This window comes from Echiichthys vipera (genome assembly GCF_963691815.1).
Source record: "Echiichthys vipera genome assembly, chromosome: 6".
NCBI classification, from domain to species: Eukaryota; Metazoa; Chordata; class Actinopteri; order Perciformes; family Trachinidae; genus Echiichthys; species Echiichthys vipera.
In genome coordinates this window covers 16,069,067-16,083,077 of record NC_139831.1, presented here as the reverse complement: position 1 = coordinate 16,083,077, position 14,011 = coordinate 16,069,067, and the positions used below count along the sequence as shown (strand labels likewise).

The window sequence follows — 14,011 nt, the reverse complement described above, 5'->3', positions numbered from 1 at the left end:
GAAGAATACGGGGGTTTCCACGGTAACCTCGGGACTGAATGAGCCCCTTCATCCTGTTTTTCACTGTGAAAGGAAATGAGGAGAAAAAAAATTTCCAGACTCTCTGTGTGTGTGTGTGTGTGTTTGGGGGGGTGATTGTGTGAAAAGAACCAGATGGCAGGGTGGGGCAGTGAGGAGGGGGGACGGGGGCAGGATGTGGGAGGGCCAGGCTTCAGAGGGAGGGCTTATGGGAGGGGCTAAGACTGTGCTCCCTTGCGCACCCCTGGTGCATGAACAGTGTAAGTGCAGCTTGGATTTACTGTATTGAACTAAGTTAGATAAAACACATTACATTTTCTTTGAAACATTAAATAATGCCAATATTTATAGCTAAAAAATATCTTAATCTGAGATTAAAAATAGAATGTTTAAAACAATTTTCTTAGTAAATGGTCTTAAATAATGTAGGTGTAAGTATAAAAGCTTGTACATATTTGTATTTGATTAAATTCAAAATTAACATGAAATAGCTCTAGGCCTTTTTCATTAAATGTCGGGAACATGGGATCTTGTATCAGGTCCAATCAGTAATGGTTTTTTATTATTATAAATTATAGGTATATTTGAGGATTTTGACTGTAAAATTGTTAGTTTTTAAGTGACTAAGTCAATTAATCTCATGGTGACAGCAGGTTGCAAACCGAGTCGCTGAATTGCGATTATTTTGATGGTTTCACAATATACTTTAAACTGGAAGAAGTCTATACTTACAATAATCTACCACAAACTTTAAACATTTGCTATATTAGCTTTGAATCTAAAAAAATCTATAAAAATCCCAATACGAGACATTTATTCTGCATGTAATTAAAAAGTATTATTGTAGTGTAGTGTAATATTAAGCAGCATGATTTTTTTTAATCTAAATATATTGACTACAGGAGGCACATAGTGTGAGTCCTTCAGTGAGGTTACTATTCATCTGTGGAGTCACAGTGCCCTCCACTGGAGAAATCTGTGTACTGCTTCTAGATGGCTGGCAAACCCAACACCTGGATACACTGTTTATTACCTTCACACTTCATCTTATTCACATCCAAGGGTGTTTGTGTGTGTGTGTGTGTGTGTGTGTGTGTGTGTGTGTGTGTGTGTGAAAAAATACAAAAGCTAAAAGAAAAACATACTGATTGTGTATGTGTATGAGTATGTGATAATTTAAAGGGTACAAACAGGGGACAGAGAGGTGGAAAGAGTATGTGGAAGAGGGGACAGAGGTCAGGCAACAGTGGGTCTGTGTGTGTGTGTGTGTGTGTGTGTGTGTGTCAGTGTTGTTCTCTCAGGGCCATTCTGACCTCTCTATGCTCTTCTGGCCATGAAGGTCTTCAGCGATGACGCACACACGGCACGTAACGGCATCGTTGATGAGACACACATACACACACTGAGTATGCTGCCTGCATTGCTGATAAGGTGCACTACAGTCGACGTACCGACACAGCACTACCTTGAACTCGAATTTGCACTTGCTGAAACCACACAAACAGCCCATAAATCCCCATAGCAAATAACAGAACACACACACACACACACACACACACACACACACACACACACACACACACACACACACACACACACACACACACACACACACACACACACACACACACACACACACACACACACACACACACACACACACACACACACACACACACATACGTGTCTTTATATAGTTGTGAGGACCCTGCTCCTGGATTACTTTGTGAGTGCCACCACTTCCACTATAGCTAGAATGGTGCAAAAAATATATCTAACACTAGGTGGGAGTGGGGAACCAGAATGTGACTTTAAATTTCAGAAAACACAAAGTAAAAAAAATATTTTACTTCTAGAGTTGTGAGGACCAAAGCCTGTTGCCGGGCAGATTTGCGTGTGTTTTTTGTTGTTATTTTAAGTGATCCTCACAGCTTCAAGTTTTCTCACCAAGCCAAAAGCATCAGCATTAAACAGATTTGTTTATCATGGTTTAAATTTACCAACAAGAATGTTCCAAGTTCTGTACATCAAACAATGCTAATAAAGCTATGTAACACACCTGAAGGTGACACCAATTGTGTTGTTCAGTCCAAAGCTTATGCTCACGATATAGCTTGACAATTTATTTTCACTTACCAGTCCGCCATCTAGAACTCCTATTCAGCTGGCCTGCTCTGCCTGCCTTCCCTCCCATCAAAAGGTGCCTTCATCTGCTCTTGTTAACCATCTGTTACAAACTGTCTGGCCTTCCTGGGTGAGGGATCCCTCCTCGGTTTCTCACCCTGAGCTTTCACCAATTATTTCCCTGTTAAAAGGGTTTCAATTAGTTTTTCCTTAGTGGATGTCAGGGTCTCAGGGCAGAGGATGTTGTTATGAAAGCCCTTTGAGACAAACTGTTTTTTAAAAATGGGCTATACAAATAAAACTACCTTGACTAGCCTTACGGAAAACATATTTTTCTGTGTACTGAATGAACCCAAGCTGCCATTTATTAATCTAGAGAAATGTCTCAAAGACATTAGGAAACTCATAAGGCTCAACTTCAACACAGTACTTTATTTAATGAAAGTACCTAGACTGCACACAAACTTGAACATTAAAACTTTCTGCAGTCAAAAAACAAACAGCTGCAGTGTATATATACACTTGTTTAAAACTTCCTCTTTTGGGAGGTGATTATGTTGTAAGCCTGGTTTTTTACGTCTTTCCATGAACGACTTCTAAGTGCCCGTTCAGCACCCAATGCTTTCATGCACTCTAATTTCCCAGGAACTCTTTGGAGGGTGATGAACTTTCCCAGCTGCCTCCATACAGCTTCTTTTTCCTCTCTACTCCAAGGCTTGCGTCGGAAGCCTTTTGGGAGATCTATAACAGAAATCAAACATGGCATTATTTATCAGAACTGCAAACTCTTGAGTAGTCAAATAAGTAGCAACATACAATCCTTAAACCCTCTTCATTCACTTCTACCCTGACTGAGATTAAAGAAAAGGTGACAGTAGCCAAAAGCCGACCAGCTTGCAGGTGTGATTTATGAATTCAATGGGTCATAATGTACAGGTCATTTATTTGTACTTAAACATTTTGGAAGACCCATGGAAACTATGCGTTTATACATTTCAGTCAGACAACTCTGAAATCTATGGAGCGGTGAGTAACGTTATTTATCATCCACCATGTTACCATGTGTATATTTGCATAGTCTTATCTGTCATAAACAAGAGATTAGGGGTGCATTACGTCTATGTGGCGGTGCCGCAGAGACAAGAGCTTGGACAATGGGTCTGAGTCTCTGATCCTACAAGGTTGGTTTTCAGCCCAGAGACGCTAGGTGGAAGGCAAATAGTCTCTATTCTACCTGGAACAAGTTACAATTCATTTATTTTCACAATTACTCTGAAGCTTTTTATTTACAGAAAAAAGCTACAAATCCTGCATAGTTCCTCTTTAAGTTACTCACTTCTTGAGTTGTCATTTTTGTTTATCCTCATACTTTTAATTTATCAAGTTATTTTGTGGACTACAATTTCTACTTGAGTTCTTTCACTAAGTAACAGTATTTTTACCAATCTCCCCTTTTTAAGTTAGTTGAGTACCTGACTCCTCTGTCCTTTTGAAAGGCCTTTGTGGTTCTCCTGCAAAAAAAAAACACGATGCCTTATTATCATTTACAAATCTTCATATTGACAGCAACTGTAACACACCTCCAATAAACTTCAGTTATGTCAGGGGTAGACAATAAATTTCCACGGTTCTCAATAGTAGGAAGAAAAAAAACATGCACTTCTTAGTTCAGTATGTTACTTTATTTAATAAATAAATAACTGCTTCAAATCAAACCTGTATTTAAAATTTAAAATGGTAAACATGCCTCAACACAAATGGAAAGTAATGTAGTCATTACTTTTATCTTTCAGTAGTTCAATTACATAATTGTTCTCCTCATTCGTTCACTTTTAGGCTGTTTCCACAGACTAGCGCAAAACTGACTCAGATGATTTTTTCAGCTCTATTTTATGTTTCCACACATTTGTTTTTTCTCTGCTCCAAACCATGGATGTATTATGGTCTAAACACGCGTTCACATAAACGGACTGCAAGCTTGACTCTGGCTGCACCGAGACCCATCGCGTGCTCTGGTCGTGTGTAACGTCCGCATTGGTCCCGTCAAGACTCGAAAAGATTCACTGAGGACAAAGTTTCACGGTACAGAAAAGAAGGATCTATCGGTTCTTGTGACAACTTAAGCAGCAGTGAGCGTTCAGCACGTGTTGCCCGGAAGCAAGCGAGTTGTGCACACTGCAGTTGTTTGCAGGTGGTTAGCTGACATCCCAGGGCATAGCGCTCACTGCGCACAAAAAGTAAATGTCCGTCTTTGATTGGGATCATGCAACGCTATGTGTATGCAGTAATTACCTTGACGATTTCACAGAAATCATATCAAACCACGGTGAATTTATGTGAGATTAGATTCATTGCTTTTTTTACACATCTTTTTTCAGGGCATTATTTTTTACTGGTCCGGTTGGAGCGTTCTGGTGGCCCTTACAGATTTAAAAGTACATCCGGGCCACTAGGCCATTTATATTGTCGACCCCTGCATGTTCTTACCATCTTGTCCGTCCTCTTTTTTGCACGTGCCTTGGTTTGGGAATGGACGGGCTTCTGGTTTCTTCTAAAGAGAAGGCGAAAACAAAGAAAAGTCCACGTAAACATTACTTACAACACATTGTATTTACAGACAAAACATTAAGAGCTCTAAAGTCATGTTCATACCGTCGGAATCTGAATCTTGAGCAGTCTGAAAACACACTGTCCTTTCTTTTTTGGAGGACCCTTCAAGAGAAGAACAGAGAGAGAGAAAATATATCACTTGAGTGGGAAACCTGTGAAATCTCCAATTTACAATGCTGCCCTTTCATCCCTTCAGGAGATTCAACAATCTAACCTCAAAGAACAACTGTTCACACATGGCCTCCTGTGACTCCAACCACTGTTGTTAAGACTCAACAGAGCACTAACCAAGTCCAGACCTACTTCCCACCAACGACTGTCACTCTAACGACGGTCGTTGGCTCTTGGAGCACAAAGGGTTTCAGTGACATCATCTGCCTGTGAGAGGTTAAATACCTGGATCACGGCAAATTAACTGATGAAGCCTCTTGGATGAGAGGTGAAACGTCTTCCTAGACAAATAACCAAGTCCAGTTGCCTTTGACTAAAATTCCTTTGGGGATCACTTCAGCGGACAATGTGGGTTTTTATGGTTATAAAACACACAATCTGCTACAGCTGTGCAGCCACATCTACTGTGCTCTTGCTCAGCTGATCGTGCTCAAGTGGAGGTTAGATCTTCACGTTGAACTCTTTTATACAAAGTTCAGCCAAACACTAAATGAAGGAGAGGAACAGCAGAGCTCCTGCTCGGTCAGCTGCATGTGAGTTACAGGTGAGTCAGCTAGAAAGGACAGTGCTGTCCTCTTTTCTTTCACACAGGTGACACATGCAGAGGTCTGACCTGTCTTCACAGGGACTGCCATGCTTAATTGGCACATAAAGGCAACTGTACACTCAGTCCTCCTGTGAATTTTTTTTTCTGCAAATTACGACTGAAGGCACTTGTAAGTATGCACATGTCAAGTTGCCCCAATGAAATGACCACATTAAGAGCTAATATATTTTTCTTTTTTAAAAAAAGAGACTCTACCTGGCGAAAAAAAAAAGACTTGAACATCCCTTGGATAAAGTTACTTTAGTAACGCTGGTATTGAGGATAAAGACCATGATTGGACAGTAGAAGGAGGAAATAGGTTTACCTTTCTGTCCTCTTTTCTGCACGTGCCTTGGTTTGGGAATGGACGGGCTTCTGGTTTCTTCTAAAGAGAAGGCGAAAACAAAGAAAAGTCCACGTAAACATTACTTACAACACATTGTATTTACAGACAACAAAACATTAAGAGATCTAAAGTCATGTTCATACCGTCGGAATCTGAATCTTGAGCAGTCTGAGAACCCACTGTCCTTTTTCTTTTGGAGGACCCTTCAAGAGAAGAACAGAGAGAGAATATATCACTTGAGAATGACACTAAGCGTATTACGTGGTTTATCTTAATTACTTGTATTGTATCAAAGACCATGGTCGGACAGCATGAGACAGTTATTACACAGGAGCATAAGAACCTAAAGATGAGGAAACAAGATGGATTTGTTTACCTCTCTTTCCTCTTTTTGCCTTAAATGATGGCCTTGGACCTTGAGTCAAAATGTCTGGCTCTACAAAAAAAGAAAGTCATGTCATACAATTCTTTGTTGATTCCTGCAAATCAGAAAACCAGCTAATTTACCCCGCTCCTAAAGCCCTCCCTGCTCATGAACCAGCCTGCCAACTAGTACTCCCATTAAGATAATGTGCTCTCCCTGTACATGGCCCAGGAATAAATCAAGTGCTGAAAAGAACAATAACCAATCAATTATTTGACAATGTATAAATTCATACCATCCATGTCCTCAGGTGGCTCTAAGGATTCCCCACTGGGAATTTCCACAATGCTTTCAGTGACTCCGGATCCTTGTATTGCTCTCCGTTTTGTAGACAAAGCCGCTGTTTTATTCGAAAAAAATATTTTGATTATTATTAAATCCACCAGACATTATTAAAAGGACCGGGAGTTCATGTCACGTAACGATAAATCATGATTCACTGTAACATCATTTTTACTCACTTTCTAAGTTTAAATCAATCTCATCAAGAGTTTTGCCTTTGTAGACATCAGCTCCAAGTTCTACTGCCATCAGCAGCTTGCTCATTTTAGCGAGCTGCAGCGTGTTCTCTGTCAGCCGATAATAATCGCGATGAACGCGAATATCGTGCCCCATGAATTTCGCCAGTTGATCCAACTCGTTGTCCTTCAGGTTCATTATCTGGCTGAGTGTGGCCACATGTTTCCTAAGCTGGGTCGAGGTGAGCGTTTCAGGCCTCTTTGCTCCACTTGCAGCTGCATACTTTCTCAAACAGTCTGAACCTCGAAGATGGGATTCAGAATTCTGTCTCGCAAAAACATACTTGTTGCTTTCTAGAATATCATTCTCTCCACCCCTTTTTCCAATGAGGAAGTCAAGTGAGGATGTCATCTCTTTTGTGAGAAGCAGGGGCACCTTACGGCCTCTCTTCCCCCTGACTACTAAACGAGTGAACTCATGACTCAGATCTTGTTCTAGCTTTGAGAGGCACTTCATGATGTCTTCATTTGGTTCCTCTGTGGCTCTGTCTCTGTATGTCACCAGAGGCATTTTTGCTGCCTCACCTTGGCGTCTTCTGTTGAAGAGGATGATTTGGGCAAGAAGGCACTCGCTGAGTGTCTTGTAAGCTGTTGGGTTTGGTCCATTCAGGAGCTTGTCTTTTGCCTCCTCCTCTGTGGACTTCAACATTTTATGAAGCTTCATTACATCCTCTGTGAGTGGAATCATTTCTCTTTTGTTCCATCTTTCTTCTTCTAGGTTTGTTCGTGCATGGCGTGACACATACAGGTCCCACACTGCAGCAACTAAGCCCAAAAAGTTCCTCACTCGGCTGGCAGCCGATTCATCTTCAGCCTTTACATGTTGTCCTATCACGATGTCACAAACTGCCTTCAGTGAGTGCCCCAATTTTAAAGCAAGAGATGGTGTGTTGTATCTATGCGCTGAGTTGGTGAAACCAGATGTTTTTTTGGCTGCTGCTACCGCTAAGGAAAACTTTGGTGGAACCAAAACATCTTGAAGGGATTTCACTTTTCTGTCCAGGGACTTGGCAACCAGTAGAAATCTACCCAAGTCCCTCATCTTTTGGCTCACATAGCGATCCCTTGTCCGAACATTTTCATGTTTTTCAAGCAGTCTATCACCAAATTCACAAATCAGAGGGTCATTTTTAACTTCACTTGAAATGACATCAATAACCATCCTGCTGAGAATTGCAGCGCATCTTTGTGACGTTTGTCCTCTATACGGGAGAAGGGATGATGCAGCACTTTGGACTCGTCTTTTTTTCTTGGACTCAGGTGACAAAGTCATTGTTTTCCGACACACTTTTTCATGTCTCCATAGCTCAGTTTTTAAGAAGAAACCATAACACATGTTGCAAGGCAAGTACTTTTCTACATCTGTATGTTCGGATGGTTGTCTGTAGGTGACAATTTCACCCTTCCCCTCTTGTAACACAGTAATGTTATGATAGAAATCACCCCTTCGGCAAAGTTGTTCTAACATTTGAGTCCGTTTCTTGGACTTTGCTGGAAGACATATCACCTGTGCCACTTCTTTTTCACTGCTATGTTTCCGGATTAGATGTCTTGCAATCTTGGATTGAGGTTTTTTGCAAAACATACAATAATGTTTCTTATCCCATTTTCTTTTGTTCCCTTTCATGGTGGTTTTCACAGTGATGCCATGTGACCTACACTCATCTCCATCCTTGTCATCCTCAGTGTCAGCACTGTAATCATCAATATTGTCTCCGTCTCTCTTGTCTCCATCACTCTCATCTCTCTGAATGGGTTCTTTAAGTGGATTTAAGTCTTTGGTGGCAGAACCCGCACGTTTTCCAGTTTTCCTCGGTCTTGTAAGTGTAGATTTTGTTTTACCTTTGGGTTCCTCTGCCTCCGAAGATGAAGAAGGTGATGGCACGTTACTGCTCTCCAGATCATGACTGGACTCGGATGCATCAGTTCCACAGAAATCCTGAAAGAATTTAACAGATCAAAAAGTTAATTTTATCCTCAAAAAGTCATATTCTAAGCGAAACACTAGAACACATTTTCAAAACAGCACAAGTTGTCCTCCAAAAGCAACATTTAGTCATAAAAACACAGACAGCTGATGGAGTTGCCAACTGATCAATTTACATTTTTCATTTTCACACACTTTATTGTATACATTTTTAATATCCTGTCAGGTTATTGTTGACCTCTCTTCATTAACTGTTATTTCATTTAATATGAATTAATATTGTTTTGCTTTTTATCTGAAAAGAAAAATTCCTAAATTGACCCATCTCAGAGCAGTTTACTGTTTACGAAAGAAGGGAAGTGACAGAATTTCTGCAGTAATGGATGAGACATCAAAAGTCCAAATTCATTTTCACAGGAAAAGAAAATACTCAAATTTAGCGACAAAAGTACTCAGACAATAACTTCATGGTAGAGATGCACCGATCAAGTTTTTTGCGATCCAATCCGATACCTGGGCTGAACGTATCCGTTGATGTCTAATGTCTGATACTGATCTGATACTACTACTATGAATCAAGCGTACACCTGTCCATTTGAGTGAAGGCATCAGGCTTCACATTAAGGTAACATTATTAAAGGTTACAAATTAACACATATATCAATGTGCCTAATATTAATTACCAGTTAACAAAGTGAACATTAGCAGCAAAACTACATAAATAACACTTCCATGTAAACCAATATTTTAAGATATAATATAAAACCCCAACCACTTTTGCAAACATAGAATTGAAGTGACTAGATCGCTGTAACTGTATTACTATTTGATATTAATAAAAAAGGAATGACTGGAAATTATTCAATATCAGAGCGGATATACGACCCAGGTATAGGATCGGTGCATCTCTACTTTATGGCATGAACCTGTCAAATACAAAAAACAGGAGGAAAAAGTGTGGACAAAGCATCAAATATAGTTTTCATTTTATAGTTTATGCAGGTCAAAAATAATACATACCCAGTCATCTTCTTCCTCCTCCTCTTTTTCTTCCTTTTTCTTCATCATCTGTGGCAAATGTAGGATATTAAATGTACCAGTAAACAAAGCTCAGACATAGAAAAACTCAAATTCAATGATGTTATCAAAGAGTTCAAATCAGAAAAAAATGCTTGACCACATGAGGTCAATTTTAACACACCTTGAATCAAAAAGCTGTCCACTACAAATATTTTATTTAGTAAGCACATCAGTAAATCACGATTAGTATATCTGCAAACACATTCCTTTGATTAAAGCAATTAAATAAGGCAAAACACTGTATTCTATTAATCAATAACATAATCTATATGGATTATCCTACAGAGGCTAAACATAAAAACGAGGGACAGGTTACCCTCAATCATTTGTTTATAATGGTTAAGACTGCATAAGCATACAAGCAACACACACACACATACATACTGTATATATATATATATATATATATATATAACATTATCCACGCTCCATGTATTGATTTTTCACCTGCGTCATTGCAAAATGCAGTAAAGTAACCTGAATTATAGTTCCTCTTTAATTTAACATGTCATGCAGGCGATATGATAAGTATATTAAATGTAAGTTTGTGCTGCAGTGAAACTTGTGACAGTCACCCATGTACAAGAAAAACATACTGGGGAATGTTCAATTACGGACGATATCTGTGGATTTAAAAAAAATAAATTCAAATAACTTTAGGTGTAATGGCTATGCATTCAGTATTGGTGACCACGCAAATGCAAGCACTCATACGCTGCTTGTTTATGGAAAAATGAAGTATCCATGCATCCCTAACATTAACTTTGAACTTAACGTGACACGAGGTCGACGGACAAGGAAAGCTAAGTTAATGCTAAAGCTAGCTACAAAGCTTCTACACGGAGACAGACAGAAAGGATCAGTCAGAACATGAGTGGCTGGTTAAAAAAGTCTTACCTGTAAAAGTTGTTGTGTTTGCTCTTGCTCTTCTTTGTTTTTGACTTTAATTTGCTCTTCGTAGCGTCGCTCGCTGTCCTCGTGCCGCTGTCTGAGTCTCTCCAGCCGACGCAGCTTGCGCTGATGAGCCTTGATTTCAGTGATGCATTCACAGACGTCGGGAAAGTGCAGAATCTTTTTTTGAAACTTCATATTACATTTTTCTTTTTCTTTTGTGGTCTCCAAAGGAGTCGTACTCATTATATTATCTTGAAATGTTCATAATATCTACGGTGGTTCAGCAGTCCAAGACATTAAATTAAATATTTCCAGAGAAATTCTATTACTCAGCAACTTGTAGGTGAAATAGTACAAATCCCCATTTCTCATGAATGCAGCTGCCAGGTGTGCACAGCTCTGTGTGTGGGGTGGGGGAGGGGTAATGTTGCATGAGTTCAGCTTGAGTTAAGAGAAAGATCCCTGCAGAGCTTTGCTCTCTAATTTATGCTGTTTGTTTTGAACCAAGGGTATTACATTATTTCTATTAAACACATATCTTACAGTTATATATTTAGTGATATTTCCCAAAAGATATTTTAGATTTATTGTATGTATATTTATATATTTTTTAAATTTCTTTAATTATATTTATATAAAATAAAAATCTATTATAGGATGTTTTATCATATTTTTTCATTTTTAAAATAAAAACGAGAACAGCTTAAGTTTCATCCACTCTCCTAACTTAAGTCCTCTACTCAGGGCGCCCTCCCACTGTGCCTCCGTACCGTGCCCCAGCACGTGTCACGGCTAAAGTCTGGTTCCTTTGACCAGTGTGAGTGCAACCGTACCACGTCTAGGAGCGGCACGCTTGCCGTCCACGGCCCGTTTGGGAGAGGTGGGCTTTAGTAAAGCACGTTTGCACATGTACGAGCACGAGCATGCGCACGTGTACGAGCACGAGGCCTACGGCGGTTCTGAGGTTATTTCCTGTGCGCCTGTTGGGACATATGCCAATAGGGAGGGGGGACAAGTACCCTAAAGCCTGGGTCGCGGTGCGGAAGGACAGTGTGACTGCGCCCTCAGATTTCCCACTGATCGGTGACCTTTGACACTTGTGAAGGTTGCACGGGTGTGAAACTGCACATAGTGGATGGGGCCCTTGCCCCCTGATAAACATATCAAACTGTCAGCCTGATAGGCCAAAGTGTGTGGAGGTTATTAAACACTAAGGCTTCCAATTGTAGGCTTCAGAGGCCTGAAGCGACCCTGGACAGTCAATTGTGATCCTTCTGAAAGTCTGACAGGTCTAAAATTCTAGATATGCAATGTCCCTCATGCTCTGTACAATATATCCACATCTCAGCTCCCCATCTCAAAGCCTTGGTGATTTATTCAAGGAAATGGGGTCAAAAGGGTCAGATTTCATACTGATCAGTATTCTTTGACACTTTCAAACTTTCAGCCTGATAGGCCAAAGCTTGTGGAGGTTATTAAATAAATGCTATTAAAATAGATGTTCTATGAAGTCAGAAACACGAGCATTGCTTTTTGCCCATTTTTTTTACAGGGAAACGTGACCTCTGTGAAGGTTGCACAGGTCTGAAAGTTTGCACAGCGTATGCCCCTGATGGTCTGATGAAGATACTGTAACATAGCCTCCCAGCCCAAAGCATTGGCCTGTTATTCATAAAGAACAGCTGAACAGTATGACCCTAGGTGTTGCTTTGACACTTCTGAAGGTCGCACAGGTCTGAGAGTTTGCACCATGTATGATCCTGGTGCCCTGATACACATACTGTAATTTCAGCCCTCTTGGTCAAAGCCTTGGTCAGTTATTGAAGAAATTGTATTTTCCCCATGGTTTAAAGGATAAAGTGTCTTTTTGGCTGCTGCTCAGTGACCTTTGACTCCACGGACCCCAAAGTCGGAGTAGAAGACCCTCAGAGGTCACTGAATAATAATCCAGTGGGAAAAAAACCCAAATCCCAGCGGTTTTCTTAATTGGCTGTTTGAAATCTTAAAAATCAGGAGCTGTCAGACCATTACATCTTTACACCCTCTGAGCTGGCTGGCCATTTTGGAGAAAGTCTTTTTCTAAAAGTCGTGCAGGTCTGAAATTGTAATATGTGGTTTGGGGGCCTGGGACAAGCGCGTACACGTTTGTTCAGTGCCGATCGGACGTGTACTTAAGGAAAGGCGGGGCTTTGAACATTTGCATTCCCACACCCGCCATCTCCACAAAGATGGACCAAATCACTTGAAACTTGGCCTGTAGACTTGTGACAAGATGCAAATGAATCCCCCCAAGACCCACCTCTGTAGGCCCTTTGGAAAGCCAAGTAGCTCCACGGGGGTCCAATCGCAACAGGACCAGAAGTTTCCGATAGGAGGCCATCCGACATGCAACATACTAAAATTTTATGTCCCTTTATCAAAACCTATGAATTATTTAAGAAAATAAGCTTAAAGGTCAGATTTCACACAGATTGTTGACCTTTGACACTAATGAAGGTTGCACAGGTGTGAAACTTTTCACAGTGTATGCCCATAGTGGTCTGATGAACATAATGTAGTTTCAGCCCTCTTGGTCAAAGCGTTTGCAAGTTATTAAAGAAATTGTATTTTTTTTGCATGGTGTTTTGAATAAAGTGTCTTTTTGGCTGCTGCTCAGTGACCTTTCACTCCACGGACCCCAAAGTCGGAGTAGAAGACCCTCAGAGGTCACTGAATAATAATCCAGTGGGAAAGAAAAACAAATCCCAGCGGTTTTCTTAATTGGCTGTTTGAAATCTTAAAAACATGGAGCTGTCAGACCTTTACATCTTTACACCCTTTAAGTCTTCTTCTAAAAGTGGTGCAGGTCTGAAATTGTTAAATGTGGTTCAGGGGCCTGAGATGGGCACGTACATGTCCGTGGTGGTCTGATGAACATACTGTAATTTCAGCCTTCCAGCCCAAAGTGTTAGCATGTTATTAAAAAAGGGCAGTTGTAAGATGTCTGATTTGACCCTAAATGGTGACCTTTGACACTTCTGAAGGTCGCACAGGTCTGAAAGTTTGACAGTGGATGATCCTGATGCCCTGATACACATACTGTAATTTCAGCTTTCTTGGTCAAAGTGTTGGCGAGTTATAAAAAAAAACAGCAGTTGTTAGAGGTCAATATCCAGAAAAGGATGACTACCCCAACCCTTTGTTATTGATGCTGCAGCTGAAGAGAGTTGTAAGGTCCGTGTTGTCATAAGGTTGTTATTGTCTTTATCATGAGGTTGTCATAGAATGGATCTGTTTCCTATTGTGGCCTTCAGTGGTAGCTTACTGAGCTCTT

The 14,011-nt window shown here is 40.4% G+C and overlaps 1 protein-coding gene across 1 annotated transcript in view; it reads right to left on the bottom strand.

Annotated features, from left to right (window-relative positions):
* Positions 1–2,775: 2,775 nt before the first annotated feature.
* The window catches only part of diaph1 (diaphanous related formin 1), a gene marked incomplete at its 3' end in the record, with an annotated part of 86,058 nt that continues 74,822 nt past the window's right edge, over positions 2,776–14,011 (bottom strand). The window contains exons 19-27 of the mRNA XM_083914974.1: positions 10,702–10,830; positions 8,640–8,736; positions 6,737–7,430; positions 5,999–6,058; positions 5,835–5,894; positions 4,795–4,854; positions 4,630–4,693; positions 3,615–3,653; positions 2,776–2,883 (exon numbers count right to left, since the gene is read on the bottom strand). Of these exons, the coding sequence (XP_083771100.1) occupies positions 2,776–2,883; positions 3,615–3,653; positions 4,630–4,693; positions 4,795–4,854; positions 5,835–5,894; positions 5,999–6,058; positions 6,737–7,430; positions 8,640–8,736; positions 10,702–10,830 (1,311 nt within the window). The remainder of the gene's footprint in view (positions 2,884–3,614; positions 3,654–4,629; positions 4,694–4,794; positions 4,855–5,834; positions 5,895–5,998; positions 6,059–6,736; positions 7,431–8,639; positions 8,737–10,701; positions 10,831–14,011) is intronic.